At 41.5% G+C, this 16,715-nt stretch overlaps 1 protein-coding gene across 5 annotated transcripts in view; it reads left to right on the top strand.

The window, feature by feature from the left end:
* The window catches only part of cntn5 (contactin 5), a 113,311-nt gene that overhangs the window by 89,900 nt on the left and 6,696 nt on the right, over positions 1–16,715 (top strand). For 4 of the 5 annotated variants that reach the window (XM_061682299.1, XM_061682298.1, XM_061682301.1 and 1 more), the window contains 6 exons: positions 768–895; positions 2,185–2,372; positions 4,306–4,426; positions 7,016–7,174; positions 8,088–8,237; positions 8,339–8,409. In XM_061682299.1, coding sequence (XP_061538283.1) covers positions 768–895; positions 2,185–2,372; positions 4,306–4,426; positions 7,016–7,174; positions 8,088–8,237; positions 8,339–8,409 — 817 coding nt within the window. The remainder of the gene's footprint in view (positions 1–767; positions 896–2,184; positions 2,373–4,305; positions 4,427–7,015; positions 7,175–8,087; positions 8,238–8,338; positions 8,410–16,715) is intronic. The other variant, XM_061682302.1, reaches the window with a different exon arrangement.

Genomic DNA, 16,715 nt, shown 5'->3' on the forward strand with positions numbered 1-16,715 from the left:
ATCTTTTCTTTTCTGTTTAGTTGTTTCTTACTAACTAAAATGTTCTTAGCGTCATCTCTTTCTCGACGAGAATCTGCGCTTTAAACCTTCCGGAGATGCGAGCAGACTCACAGCGCTACCTGCAGGTCAGCCTCATTAACATATTTAAATTGATCATTGATCTGCAACGAAAGGCTTTAATGTCCACATGCCGCCGTTGGAGATCATGCTAAAAATACACAAACATTGTAGTAGTGTTTGCATCCTAGAGTACACAGGCGACCGTCCTTGAAAAGTGACTACGACGTGTTATTTGTTTTGGATGATATCTACCGCCGAGTATATGATGAATTAATTGCCATTTGGAGGGCCTCAACATGCCCCAAGACTCACCAATTTTGCAAGTGTATGTTTCCTGGTGCAAATGTAGCATTTTAGGGGTCCCCTATATGGAACAAGCCATCAAGAACCCTAACAATTTTAGGTTACAGCAAACATAGGATGACATAGGTAGCAAATTTGCTTTTCTTCCAAACAATCATCCAACGGGGATTGTCAGTTGTGGTACATACTGTAGGCTTCCTCTAGTGGTATGCGAAATAATCATTGTGCACAATGTTACAGCAGGTACAACTTTTTTTTTTTTTTTTTTTTTTTTTTTTAATTCAGTACAGTACAATTTTTAAATACAGTTCATTTGTATATAACATTTTATGCAGAATACACTTCAATTCAATCTTTAGAACTGTTAGCCACCCATGATGCTGACAACTGTTGCTATGCGGCAGGTTGATGCTGTTGAGAAACAACACTCTGAGGATCGTCAATGCCAGCCAAGCGGACGAAGGCGACTACGTGTGTCGGGCGGAGAATCACCTGGGCTGGGCCGAGATGACAGCCACGCTATGGGTCAAAGGTAAGCGATGCCCAGGGTCCCGTCACGGTCCGCCACATTAGGGGCAGGGTGGACAGTGCCCCGGCACATTTTGTTCCCTTATATTGTATGTATTTTATAATCTAGACCAGTGTTCATCAGGTGTGGCGCAGGAAATTAACCAATTAACCAAATACTGTATCTTTGTTCATTTTTCTATGCCAGTGAAATATAGTGACAGGCAAAACAATGAAATGATCCTCCACTAGATGGCAGAAGGTACGATTAACCTGTTGCCTTTCATACAACAGAATAATACCTTCATGTTCAACTAAACAGGCCCGTATTTCATATTCAGTAAATTATGAGTGAATTATGATATCTTCATTAGTTATGAGATTTCCCTAATGTAAAATATGTGCCTCGGCTTAATAACGGTTGGAAAACACTGTCCACAAGAGTGATCCAACTGCACAATAAATATAGAGATATACATTTATATCATAATCCTTCTTGTATGTTAGTGTTTCGGAGTTGTGTATATATTCAGAAACTATTCTTTGCACAAATGTCTCTGTTGCAGGGTCAAATTGTCACCTGAATTTACTATAAAAGTTGTGTTTTTAGTAAAGTTTTACAAATAAATTGTTTTAATTTTCATTATTATTTTTCATTAAAAAACTGCAAAATTGTAATGTATCATGAGAAAAAAAACTTAATTTTATAGAAAATGTCAGACTATTTTGAAAAGAAAGTTGTAATATTCTGAAGATGAAGTTAAATGTATTCATAATTATTTTTTGCTGTTAAAAATATGCAACTTGTTTAAAAAGTTGTAATTCATCTTGAAAAGAAAATCAAATTGGACAATTTTCTCAATATTCTTTTTTATTAAAAGGTTCCAACCTTTTATTTACAAAGTTGTAATTTATCATGAAAAAAACATCCAAAATCCAACTGAGAATAAAGTGGTCATTGTGTTTGTTTGTAATTTGTCTTTTTTTCTGTTTTTATTTAAAAAGTTGTTATTTATCTTGAATAAAGTCCTAATTTTAGAGAAAAGGTTATGTGGAATGAGGAATGTTATAAGAATTCAATTGTGAAATCTAGTTTGTATTATTTTGAAAAAGTCACTATGTACCGTCAAACGTAAAAAGAGCTAAATCCACTCTGTTCTTAATCGTATGACTTTTGGAGCATTGCAATACAGAAGTTCCACCCAATTTCTTTCATTGGGGCAGTTAAGATTGAGCCCCACGAACTCTGCCGAGCAACCTGAAGACGATGGGCGCTCCGTCTGAGGTGACAGTGCAGCAGTTTTGTGCTTGCAGAGGCCATGCGTGTGGAGCTCAGCCCGAGTCGCGTGGAGGTGACCGTGGGTGAGAGCGTGGTGCTGAGTTGCAAGGCGGTGCACGACACCTCGCTGGACGTCACCTTCCAGTGGCTGTTCAACCACAAGGCAATCAACTTCCAGCAGGGCGGCGGCCACTTCGAGTACATTCAGACTGTCCGAGCCAAAGTAAGCAGAAGCTTATGTTCATTTTTTGGCTATGAAAAAAATAATTATGTAAATGAACTTTTTTCCCATTTTTCATTCATGTTGTTTTTATTTTTCATTGATTTGTGTTATTTTATTAATAGTATTTTTCTTCTATTTTTCTTTATATTGTATTTGAATTGTAACACCATATAATTGTTTTTCTGATTATTTGTTTATTTGTATTCGTTTTTGTTTGCCATCGCTGTTATATTATACTCTGTCTTTTATTGGTGTTATTTTCATTAAATGTTTAATTTTAAAATTGTATTTTTTTATCTCACATAGTAACTTTTTTCATTACTTATTTTATTTCAAATCATATTTTGCATTTTTTGCACATAACGCTTATTATGTCTTTTTTTAAATTTACATTATTTATTGAGCAGAGCCAAGACTCATCAAGTTGTGATTCAACGGTGGGAGACTCGAGTCACATTATTTGACGAGTCACATGATTTGACTCAAGTCAGACTCATGTCGTCAATTTTGAGACTTGAGACTTGCTAGGTTAAAACTCATGAAAGACTCCGCTTGACTTGGGACTGACGAGACAATCCTGAACTACATGACGTCTTGCTTGTTTACATTTAAAAATCTGAAATTTCAAAACAGTGTACCATTTGTCCCAGCACGGTGGCCGACTGGTTAGCACATCTGCCTCACGGTTCTGGGGACCGGGGTTCAGGTCCCGGCCCCACCTGTGTGGAGCTTGCGTGTTCTCCCCATGCCTAGGGTGGGTTTTCTTCGGGCGCCCTCCCACATCCCAAAGACATGTATGGTAGGTTGATTGAGGACTCTAAATTGCCCGTAGGTGTGAATGTGAGTGTGAATGGTTTGTTTCTATGTGCCCTGTGATTGGCTGGCGACGTGATTAAATGGCATATTAATAATGACACATTAAGTGTACAAACAGGAGCGAACACTCGGCCAACATGCTAATGTGGCTAACGAGCGCGCAGTCTTCAGTTGGCTTCATTTTGCATTTCCGGACTACTTGGTGCAACTTAAGCTCGTCGTCGCTCGCTCACTAAATGACGTAATAGCTTGGCGCCACTTTTAACGTGAAGTGGACGAATTGTCCAACTTTCTCTCTCTCTCTCTGAAACAGTCAGGCAAGCTTCACTTGTTTCATTTCTTTTGTCAATTTCGATGCTGATGCTATGGCTAGTTAGCATGTCACACTAACACCCAACTCCACGGCTAACAACACTTTTTGCTGCTATCATAATTACCTTGCCACCTCATGCCTATGACCGAATCACTGCCGTGATGATGTACAGAAGAACATCTCTCCCTCTTGTGTGGTACTGCTTAAATATATGTTGTGACTGAGCAAGACTGTATGACTTGACTTATAACTTTCTTAACCCTCAATAATGACTTGACTTGCTTGAAGTTTAGTGAAGACTCAATTTGACTTGCTTGATTTTTTGCTACAGCACCTTGGGGCTTGTTTGAAACTTGAAAGTGAAGACTTGAGACTTATGACTCGCGCATACAGTATGTAACGTACTCCCACCTCTGGTGCAAAGCATGAAAAGCAGGAGCCACGTTTTAAGTCGCATTTGTCCTGACAAGTCGCCGTCGTCGTCGTCTCACCGCCGCATTGAGCAGCAGCTCCCTGTTGGCGGTGGAGGCACGCTCTGAAATTTTAATTGGAATCGATTCTAAGCAACCGTGTGAGGACCCCGCATGAGTTTGCAGCCTACGGCGCTTCTCATTTCTCATTTTCCAGAGCAAAAAAAGAAATAAAATAAAATAAACCATGCAAAATCCCAGGAACGAGCGGGTTAATTTAACAGGAATCTTTTTTTTTTCCAGCCGCTTGAGCTCCTAGATGCGAAGGAATTGCCCGGTTTCCTTCCAAGCGCATTCCGGATCCTTCTCATGTCTGACTTGTATGCTTTTGCAGCAGTTGTCCACAGTGGATTTGATGATTAGGAGCATTTTGCTGAAGCATGCTGGGAAGTACGGCTGCAGGGCCCAGACCAGCGCCGACACCGTGAGCGCAGAGTCGGAACTTCTTGTTCGAGGTGAGCTTGTTTGTGTTGGTAGTATTGGAGCCTTAAATCGTGTTACTGCTACTAGAAGAATGGGAAAAAGTAAGAAAATCCTGAGAATGGCATCGGAACACGACATTGAAAAAACACAAGATTTTTTTTTTTATTATTTGAAAATCATAATTCTAAAGAATAATATGAAAATGTTTCAAGAATATAGTTTTCGTATTTATTTTAAAAATTGTAAAATTGGAAGGAAAAAATATTACCACGACAAAATAAAAAAATAAAAATGAAAAAAATATGGCACTCATAATTGCTTCTTTGGTCATGTTTGTTTGTTCATTCTGGTGACTTTACGGCTTGTTTTTCACAACTGTACTTTCACTTTTTCTTTATTGTGTCCCCCGGACGCCTTCCCTACCAACATTGCAATCTTAAAACCCTGCTACCATATTGCCATGAGATCATTGCAGCTCGTCTAAGAATGTATCCAGCTTATTTTTAATTGAAGCGTGTCTATAAATATTGTAGTGTGAGAGGCCGGCTTCCCCCATGTGCACAAAGTTGGTCTTAAGCGGAGCTGACAGGACCTGTCATCCAGCGCAAAGTAAATTGGGTTTGCGTTTGCTGGATGACTGGACCCACTCTTAATTTGATTTGCCCCATATTGTCGAGGCCGCAAAGAGAAGGGACCGTTTAGGATTGGTGTCTGTGTCCGGCTTCTTCTAACTTGTACACAAACCGACTTATTTTCAGACATGGGCAGGAAGAAAGTCCTCATGCTTTCTTGCTGTACTGAAGGAGATTTTTCAGGTATCTTTGTATTTATGTTTCTTCCTATTCGTCAAATTTTCTGGATTATTTTATATCATAGCAAGAACCCTACTGTTTTTTCCCCCCACTATTTAAAACAGTTGCTAGGTGTTTTCATAACATGTCTGTGACATGCTTTAATTAAAATACCACAAGGATAATAATTACAGCACACTTTGTAAAGAAACAAACTGTGTTGTAAAGAAACCAACAGTGTTATATATGTACATGGGCATGTTAAAACCATTCATGCTTGTTGAAACTGTCTGCTCTTTTCCTAAATTGGCAATATATTGGTTATTTTTCACTCTAACATGTTTTCCACTTGACTACTGTATCGGTCAGGAATTCACTCCTTCTTGTATTGCTATGTACGGTTTTACAGACTCGTCGCTAGTTCCCGGTTTGTAAAAAAAAAAAAGATTGAACTGACACCAAACCACCAACTCCCGGTGGACCGACGCTGTACGTTTGTTCAAAGACACATCCAACGCTGTGGGCTTTGAACGGATCCCCCGCCAACAAGTACTCGCCTCGGATTGCTAGCTACACCTCGCTGGCAAATAGCCATCAGTCACTAAATTCAACACTGTGTGTTCCAGTAGTAGACAAAAGACCCCACTATCACTAACTAGCTGCACCTACAACTAATGCAAACCAATTTTTTGCACTTCATTTGAGCGGTGGCGTATCTTAAGCTCGTTCACATCTTAATTTTTTGAGCAAGCAACGCCTCATAACTCCAGAAACGTCTAAGTTGGGGCACTCCTGAGTCTAGGTGTCACAATAGTTTCATATGAGGAATTAGAATGTAAATGTAGCATATTATATGTCCTTTTCGATTCTGTTTGTGACCGCGTGATGATGCCACTGATGTTCTGTTCTCCAGTTTAGTTTGCAAACCGCAGCGTAGCGCATTGTAAGTGTGTTCTCATTTTGTCACTGTGCCTCTTTGACGGTAACCTTCTTACGAGACACCTTGATGGGGACACAGCACATTGCCTTTCATTGGCGAGAACGCCAGCTGTTCCCACACACAAACACACACACACACACATACCTTCCTTGCGTCTGCACGCTTGCCGCAATGACGACGTTCACTAAACAAGACGGAGGCAAACATATGTTCGCTTTTATTAGAACACGGCGAGTCCTGACACCTAAAACCTCGCCCCCAAAAAGGCGACAATAGAGAATTCCTCTCAGATCAGCGCTCTGATTGTGTTTGCAGTTTAGTTGGCTTTGTTCGCTTGTTTGTTTGGTTGAGGGAGATTACAAGATTACTGCTATTCATGCTAATTTGTTTGTCTAATGGCCTCCACGAAGACATTATTCTCATATGGAGCAGCTGCGAATTGATTCCGACGAGAGCTTAATGTTGTTTGTGAATGCCTTCTGTTTGGATATTTCCAAAATAACACTGCCCAGTTCCTGTGAATGTCCTCTCGTCTAGAAAAACGCAGGCAACACAATGGTCTAGTGGTTAGCATGCCTGGCTCGTAGTTCTGAGGTTCTGGGTTCAGATCTCACCTCTGGCCATCTTGTGAGGAGTTTGCATGTTCTCGCAGTACTCTGCCTTCCTCTTATATGTTGAAGAAAAGCAGTACAGACCACGGATGGATGGAACTCATATTGTAGCTCTGTTGAGTATATGACTCCACCCCAGTAGGAGCAACGTGCAACGCCCCAGTGATATTTTTGCTTGTCGGGTCTGGGTCGCCATGTTGCATGCTGTTTTCTACCACGATGGTGAGGAACCTAGAAAAATGATAATCATTTCATCTTCTCTTCCTCGCACCCTTTTAGGTCCTCCCGGGCCTCCCGGTGTGGTGATTGTGGAGGAGATTACCGAGACCACAGCCACCCTGTCGTGGACCCGTGGCCTGGACGACCACAGTCCGATCAGTACCTACCACCTGCAGGCCCGCAGCCCCTTTTCATTAGGCTGGCAAACGGTTAAAACAGGTAATCAATGCAGAGTCCAATCGGCAAGATTATTTCAATTGAACTAGAAAACTGTCCAACTCTCAAACCATCTTATCAGAAGCCAATGTAACAAGTTGAAATGGAGCAAAAAATAATTGGGGTCTGTATTATTCGTCATGCTTTGTAACTGCAAGTAACCTTTTTGGCCACAATTAGGAGACTCGTGCTTATTTGGCATCAGTGCTGATTTTCTGTTCTTTGGCACCAAAGGCATCAATTAGCATTAAAGTGTAGACGGGTGTTAAAAAGTTATGCAAATTAGCTTTATTGTGCGAAAAATACTCTGGATGTATTGTGAGTGTATTGCCGGGATGCTCTCTTGCGCTCGACTTTGTTGTGATGATAATGAGAGCTTTCGCCTGATGACGCCTTCGTTAGCATGTAGCGTCACTGAGGATTAGCAAATACGGTCGCAAAGGCGTTTCTCAACCCTCCGGATTACAAGAGCTCATCTCCGTGTAAAACGTCGGCGACGATGGACTGAAATGCTCTTTGGAAGCCTTTTTCAGACAAATGACAGAAAGCAGGTTGTGACCACCCAGTTTAGAAAAATATGCATAGCTAAATATTTTATGCTCTCTTTTGTCCTGTCTTGCTGGTTGAGAACAGAGCAGAATTAAATATGAAACAATGGCTACACTGTGTATCGTCAACATTTGCAAGAAGTACCAAAGTACAAATAATTTCTTGGGGGCCTTTTTAAAATGGAAAACACAGGGACAGCAACAACATGGAGGAACATGAACCAGGGAGCATTAGCAACTTTTTTTTTTTACACATGTATCTGTACTTCTACTTTAGGACCACCTTTGCCAACTCAAAGATTTGGAGTCAAATGTGTGATTTCTCATTTTAAATTCTCAATCTGATGAAATAGTTTTGCTCGTTGCAGACCCAGAGCCCGTGACTGGGGAGCTGGAGTCGGCCATGGCGGTCGAGCTCAACCCCTGGGTGGAGTATGAGTTCCGAGTGGTCGCCAGCAACGCCATCGGGACGGGAGATCCCAGCGCTCCTTCCAGAGGAGTCCGAACTAAAGAAGCAGGTACCTCCGAGCCAATGCTATTTATAAAATACACAATATAGTTTTTTGGGAGTGTACCCTCAGGGTGTGTAATGTGATAACTTTCCTTTCGTGTTCTTCAGTGCCCTCAGTGGCGCCGGTGAATGTGAGTGGCGGGAATGGCCGCAGGCACGAACTGGTCATTTCCTGGGAGGTAAGCGGCGCACCAGCCCGATCTTTTTTTTTTTTTTTAATAGTACGAACGGGGGTGGGGGGAATCCTTAAATTTCACCATTACCAATGGGGCTTTAAGACAGACAGCTTCAAAGAAGCGTAAATGATGGGCTTTGAACATAACTACAATGATGTAGTCTAATATTAACATCGTAAGTTTTTTGTTTTTTAGCATAACAGTAACTTCTGCATAGGGATTTTATTTTATTTTGCTTCTGTACTGTCAAGCGTCTTAGCGTTGAGACAGTAAATTTGTCAGTGGCCTGTTGCTTTAAATGTCGTCGCCATAAAGGATTATGGGTAACATCTTTTCATAAAGATTGGTCAGGAATAACCTGCTGAAGGTGGTCCTCTAAGTACTTCAGAGTCATATGATAGTTAAACATGGCAAAAAAATCAACCTTCACTCTGCTACATTTAAATTTGGCCCGGAACGCACATAAAGACAATTGGCTTGTTTTTGTGCCGATTTTGCCCCTCCCAACCAAGCAGGTCAAAAGGCAGACAATCTTCATTCAGTCTTATAAGATTGTCCTGAGGTCTGATGTGCGTTAAAAGTGGATTCGTCACGATTTTAGGGTCCGAAACAGGTCGGGCCCGACAATCTTAAATAATGAACGTGTTCGATATTTATGACCAAAAGTCTTCACGTGTGTGTGGGAGAGCTGACTTCTCCAGAGTCATGACACCGAGAATTGTGACGAGGAACGGAATATAGCCAATCAATAAGCACCATGACTCAAGAAAAGGAGACGACTGTAAATAAAAATAAACATGTCTAACATGATGTGTTTTTTTGTATAAAAGTGGGTTCCCCAGACAGTACTTTCCAAAGCTACCGATTTTTGAAGGCTCCTAGCTCCGGCAACCTTCGGGAACGTTCGGGAAACATCGGCGCCAAGCTGGAAGTGTTTCGTCGTCTTTGTGAGATCACGTGTGATCACGCGAGATTTCGAGTTTGGCGTCTGAACAGAATCTTTGTGTGTGTGATGTGCTGTGTTGAGATTCTCGGAGCACACCACACACATGACGACCAAAACTGTTGAATGCCGGATTGTTTATCTTTATGTTTGGGGTCTGTAGCAGATAAAAAAAATCTTGGAAAAGTGGAAAAATCTTTGTGTGTGTACCAGACCGTACTTGTAATCATCCACTGGTTTAAACTGCTTTGGGTTTTACGGACAGTCCTTCTTGTCACTGTTTGATCCGTACACGGACAACACCCTGCAAGACAAAAAAACTGTGCCCTGCTTGTTGGTGTGCTCAGGTGAAATTCTTTCTTGGTGTCTTGTGGCAAATGTTCCGCCTCTCAAAGATGGATAATTCTACACAGGAAAAAAATGTGACAAAAATGCACACACGACGAATGTGTCCAAAGGGGTGGGCGGGTTTCATTCCATGGCACCCCCCAGATCTGCGCCTGCATGATTGTGAGATGCTCATGAATTCCAGAGCCAAGACTGTGACATAATGAGCACGCGCAGGCTGCCGCTACACGGGGCTATTCATTAGCATTTGTCACTTTGTCTTACCTGGGAATACCTGTCACTAGAATGAGGGTGGGGGGAGGGGGGGATCAAGCGTGGTTGATGGATGTCGCTGCCTCCAAAGCCTCAAACGAAATGGTTGAACAATTGTGAACATTTTACAAAATAATCACAAGCGTTTACACTCTGTTGCGCCTGCTGTCCCGGCGAGTCGATTAGCGACATCGCGTCCGTCTTGCAACCGTCGAGAGTGGTCTCTAATTAAAACTCAGAGGAAAGTTTTTCAGCGTGGGATGAAAACTTGACAAGGGTAGAGGGGGTTATGCCTAAAAATGGAGCCGAATAAAAATAGAATGACACTCAGTGGAGCACAGACCTCCACCAAGGCCCCACCATCCTCATCTGGATCTGGGGCAGACTGCACACCATCGTAGATGCAAACACACCTTCAACACATGTCATCATTTTTACATTAAGATTCATGCATTATTCACCAGTTAGAAAGGAAAGTAGGGGTGTAACAGTACATGTTTCTGATCACATTTTCAGATGTTTCAGTATATGCGTACCAAGTTCCCAGATTAAACACTGATGTAAAAAGTCTACACACCCATGTTCAGATTCCAGGGTTTGTAATTTACAAAAAAATAAATAAATGAGACATCATTTCAAAACTTTTTTTCCAAAATCCTATAACCTGTACAACTAGATTGGGGAGCAAAAAAGCCAATCGTTTTGAGAGGCAAAATAAAACTAAACAGCTGTGGTTGCACAAGTGTGCACACCCTCTTATAAATGGAACAGTGGCTGTGTTCTTAATTAACCAATCACATTCAAACTCAAACTTAAAAGGGAGTCCCAGTCACAGTGGAGGGAATTGTTTCCAATTCCATCAAACACCTGTGGGGTCATCTGAAGTGGGCAAATAAAGACGCACAAAACATATATGGCCTTGTGCAAAACATGGCGCCAGATAACCGTGTTCTTCACTGTACTTCAGTTCAGAGTGCATCACAGGATACATACAGTATTTTGCTTTTTATTTGGCTTTTAATGTGAGACTCCAGCGAAATAAATGAGTAAACTGAATACAAAATGTATAAATACATATTCAATATGTAATAGTTGTATTTAGTAATACAGTAATATATATAATTCTAATTAATTAATTAATTTCTAATGTAATTATTTTTTTATTAATTAATCATCAATGAAACAATTATCTTTCAAATAAATCTAGCGGTGTTCAATGTGTAAATATTTTTAGTTTACAAATATTGAACCAATTCACTGTGATCAATTTATTTAAAAAAATAATACATTTATTTTAACTAACCAATTTTAAAGGGGGGGAAATTGCTAAATTAATGCACCAAATATTACAGGACTCTTGATAATGTAATTATTAAGGCGCAGGCATTTTGCTCATCCCTGCTTTAGCCATTCCAATGTACCACACAAGCAAAACCTTTGATAATGAATGTAAAACTGCCTCAGCAGAGGCAACAAAGTAATGTTGAGCACAGAGAACTTTTATGTGACATCGATTTAGGCAGAATGCAAAGCGGCGTTTTTATTTGAAACAAACACTTTATCAAGTGCGCGTGATTTTATTTGCTGATTTAGTGATATAGTCTGAGCTGCTGCTTCCCTACAGGACAAAATCAATAATGAATTAGCTTGGAATAAAAACTATAGTATTAGTACGGACAAGCACTCGATATATGCTCAGGCTCTCACAAAGATTTCGAAGCTGTGACTTTATTCATGTGTTACATTCAATGAATGTCAATGACAAAAGATATTGTTTTACTTATACATCTTGTACAGGGGGTCAAGACTGGATTTGTTCTGTTATTTTTTTATTATTGTTTTTTTTTGTTTTGTTTTTTTTGTTTTGTTTTTTTAGCCAACAAACCCTGGGAGCAGCACAGCCAGCTAAAGCATGATTGTTTTCCACCAGAGCAGAGGTAGAAGTGATTACTGTAATAAGACGCGCCCGTCCATGATAAAGAGGATTATCTCATTGGAGCCAGGGGACGTTGAGCCATAGCGCTCAACACAGAATGTAATAAAGGCGTCAAATTGTGAAGTGTGGAAAAGAATGTAGACATTTGTCTTTTTCTTTCTCAAATGAATATAATTATAATTGGAAATAAGGATAATTAAAGACAATTGATATCATAATGACAATTTCTGTTCAAAGATCTTTTTATTTTAATTATTATTGGAATTAGGACTTATTTTTATTTCATTTCTACTTGCATTAATTTCATTTGCATTCATAGTCTGATATAGGTTTAAAAAAAACATTTAAGCAAGCTCAGGCTCATTTCATGTAAGGACTAGCATCTCTTTAATTTATTAAAAAAAACTTTCATAGGGCCCTAATTTAAGTATGAGAATTATAAAACATGTAATGCAATCAAATTAATATAATACGTATTTTTTTCTTTAATAATGTTTGTATTGTTTTTATAATAATGATTTTGTTGCCCGACTGGTTAGAGCGTCTGCCTCACAGTTCTGAGGACCGGGGGGTTCAATCCCCGGCCCCGCCTGTGTGGACTTTGCATGTTCTCCCCGTGCCTGCGAGGGTTTTCTCCGGGCACTCCGGTTTCCTCCCACATCCCAAAAACATGCGTGCTAGGTTGAATGAAGACTCTAAATTGCCCATAGGTGAGAATGTGAGTGCGAATGGTTGTTTGTTTATGTGTGCCCTGTGATTGGCTGGCAACCAGTTCAGAGTGTACCCCGCCTCCTGCCCGAAGATAGCTGGGATAGGCTCCAGCACTCCCGCGACCCAAGTGAGGACAAGCGGCTCAGAAAATGGATGGATGGATGGATTTTGTTTACTATTAACAAGGGGATCCAAAGACACCTAACAGTCTCTCACGTGGTCATAAAAATGTTGCTATATTGTATGTGTATGCATCTGTGTGCATGTGTGTTTTCTTGTTGTTGAAGGTATATGCTATAGGTATAGTTATATCATATCAGCTTTAACATACTTTTCTTTCATAATATCTGCGTTTGTCAATATTACCATTGCCTCTGTTTGTTGATTGGCTGGGAGAAATCACAGTATAGTGTAGTGTCCATTTTGTCTCCAGTTTACTCTTTGGTTCCTTGCCCTATAAAGGATGAAGATATTGAGTATATAGTATTGAGGGTCTCAGACATGGGGGAGGGGAGGATGGGGGGTCTCACCTGGGTCACATGACAAATGTGGCGATGAGGCCGGTCCCCACAGGCCACCTGGGACCCGTGTCACAGTGATGAAGATGTAGTGAATATGCAATTGGGTCCCAGAAGAAGAAGAAGGGGAAGAAGACGGCGGGTCAGAACCGCTCCGGATGAACCCGTCGGTGTGTATTAATGTGTTTGCAATCTCCCGCTAAAGCTAATAAATCTCACGGCAAGCGAAGGGGAAATTGCCGTGAACCGTTCGCAGGCTCTGCCCGCAGACGGGTCGGGCTTTGGGGGCTGGGGGGGGGGGGGGTTATGCGACTGAGAACGAGGCCAAAAAATTGCAATTAAGATGGTTTGAAGGACACTTTGGCATAGGGGGAGAGGTGAACAGATGTGGAATCAACTCGTCGTTATTAAGTATGGCCTGGCAGCCCAACTGCCACTGGGAGAAGAAGTGGAACCACGGAACCGAGGGCCGCGGGCGGCGGGCGCCTTACGGAGGGGTGAGCTCCGTCCAGATGGGATGGATGCCTGCTGGTGTCAATGGCGTGGTCGGAGTAACATATTGTTGGCTTGAGTCCAATTAGAATATTAATACAGTTGCACATTGACTTCGCTTGCATCTCAGATCAACTTTCATTATTGAAATGAATGGAAATGCCATCAATCTGTACCAGACACTCAATAAAACATCCCCAAAAACTCAGTTTTTTATCAAGTAAAATAGCACCCTACAGTATTGTACTGTATAAGACATACAGTAGCAAAGAATGTGCTCTTCTGTTGATTACGATTAGAAAAGCACCCCAACCTCTTGCACCAAAGTCAGCTAGGATAGGCTCCAGCTCATTTGTGACCCTAATGAGGGTAAGTGCTATCGAAAATGGACAGATGGATGGATGGAAGCTCACTTTTGTGATTGTGCAACTGCACTGCATCATACTGAGAGCTGCTTGAAATGTTTTTCTTACTTTACTCAAGGAATACTAGCTTTATCACACTCATATAATCTTGCTCTGGCACAACACATTTTAGCACATTAGGCACTTTGTACTCAGTCTCTGACTGGGTAAGTTGGCTGTACTAACACATCCAGTTCATAGGTGTGAATTTGAATGTTGTTGTTATTTTCTATATGAGCACTGCGATTGGCTGGTATCCAAACCAAACTCTGCTTAGACTGGCTCCAGCTCACCCGTGACCCTAATGAGGATGAGAGTGCTGCAACAAATCCACCAAAGTTAAGATTCTATTCAGAACTCAATTTCTGGCCCATGTTTCAATTTGTTTTTCATAAATAAATATTAAACCTTCAAAGACACTATCTAGTTTCCATTTCAGAATAGTGACTTTGAAGGGGCACTAACATTAGGGAAGGTTTTTTAAGCACTTACGGCAATTAGTCTGGGTCTTGTCGATTAACCGATTTTCAACTCTGTTCCCAACCGGCTAACCGGAACGTTACCTTCCCGCTGAACTGAGTGAGCGTGGAGGGTCCGCAATTTCAGGGTTAGTCGTAGTAGCCATGTTTCCTCCTCTCTTCTGGTCCGCTCTTCTCACATAGTTGAACTAGCGTTAGCAGTAGCCGCAGTATTGCTCACTCCGGTCAGATGACCATGACCATCAGATGACCATCAGCATCATCAATCTTGGCTCACATTTTTACAATTGCCTTAAAATAATAATAATAATAATCTGCCATTCCAAAGGCGACACAGGGTTATTTCTCAGAGTATCGGGATGTTCTCTTTCAGTTCTGTATGGCTACAGGCTTAGAGGACAAGCACTAGAGGATGGATGGATCTTTACTATTGCGGTTGTGCCAATGCACTGCGTCACGCTGAGAGACGTTTCTAATATTTTGCTTCCCTTTACTCGAGGAAGCACCTTTCAGGACTCGATTTACTGCACTGGACGCAATTGGTGTTTTCCATTGGCCTTGGGGAGGTATTCACTCATGTGAGCGAGTGATAAGAAATATGAATGTGATGATGTCTCTCCTCTTCGCCTTACTGTCATCCATAAATATGACAAGCTCCTCTCTCTTGCAACCTAACCGGTTTTCAGCATGTGCGCTATTTCCTCCGGTGGCTGCTCAACACGTTTGGGAATAAATCAGCAGCGGGTGCGAGGTGATCGATGGAGGTCCTTATTAAAGGAGACGTGGCCCTTTTTGCCGGCGAGGCGCATTCGGGAAAGCTTCTGCAATCATCTGCCGAGGGGTCGGCGGCGGGCGGCCGGACGCCGTTAAAGCAGGATGAATGACTAAACAGTCCGCTGCTTTTCCACGGGGGCGTCCATTAGGGATGGCCTCGCAGTCACCAAGCCCATTAGGGTTTGGTCATGAGCTGAGTTATCACGCATCTGCACCCCCGGCCCAAATACTCATTACTTTACAGTTTTCAAGTGTCTGTACTTTACCTGAATACCAATATCCGTACTTTCTACTCCTTCCGTTGTCAAAAGGCACTGGTTGTTTTGTTCAACTTCCACGGAAGACCCCACGACGTGAAAAAGACATAGTCTTTTTTCCACAAACGCCTGTACTTCTGCTTTTTTTGTCTCTGTTTTTATATATGGTTTATGCCACGACTGGTAAAAACCAAGACAAATCCAACATTTGTGTTTTGTCTTGCAGCACACAGGTTTTATGACTGTGCATGTAAGTGTGGTGGCCTATCACTTCCCTCTCTGAAACTCAAAAACAAAACGGAGCACCTTTGTTATTTATATCATCTGAAGCCAAAACTGACCAACCTGTGCCAAATCTGATCCATGATGGTTGGATCTAGGCATATTGTATATCTGTGACCTGGAAATATGTATGCCCCATTCTCTGCCCCTATTGCGCCTCAGCTCCACTAAACTACAACAGCCAATTCTGGAACTAACAGATTTTTTCAACAACAGTTTAAGTGACACATGGAAACTATTTTTGGACGCATTGTTCAGTCCTGACGGTCCGTTTTTATCCGATATCGTTTTATATTTGTTTGCCTCTTCCACTAACAATTCCAATTCCATCAGTTCAAACCCAATTTTATACTTGCAGTCCTCTCTGAGGTGATTATTTACTAAATTACATATATCTCCTTTCACCCCTAAACCCAGAAGTCCCCATAGTCATACATAGAGCCCATGAAGCTACAAACACTACTACTTCTGTTTAAGTACAGGAAAGAGTGAGTACTTTTGCCTCTCCTGTTGTCATGAGCTGAGTTATCACGCTCTGTCCACATGTGCCCCCTCCTACGTCCCAACAGCGGGGTCCTAAATGGCTTCTGTTTGTTCACGCTGCTCCGAAAAGGCTAATATTGAACGAGCAGCACGGCCGGCCTGTAATGATCCACTTTGATGACACCTCATTTAGCTGCGCCGATCATGCCTGTAATGAGCACGGTCACGGTGATTGGTCAGTGCGTCTCCATCCAGCACCGTCGCCTCCGGGGAGGAGATGGCTCATTTTGGCCAGGCGTTTCACTAGCCAAAGCACATGAAATCAACAGCATATTTTTTTTCTTTGCTGATGTAGGAAGTTTTCAAGTTTTCATTGATATATATTTTTTTTAATTTCCTACTTGAACTACTTGTTTTCGGCGTACAAATA

Source organism: Phycodurus eques, chromosome 7, assembly GCF_024500275.1.
Source record: "Phycodurus eques isolate BA_2022a chromosome 7, UOR_Pequ_1.1, whole genome shotgun sequence".
NCBI classification, from domain to species: Eukaryota; Metazoa; Chordata; class Actinopteri; order Syngnathiformes; family Syngnathidae; genus Phycodurus; species Phycodurus eques.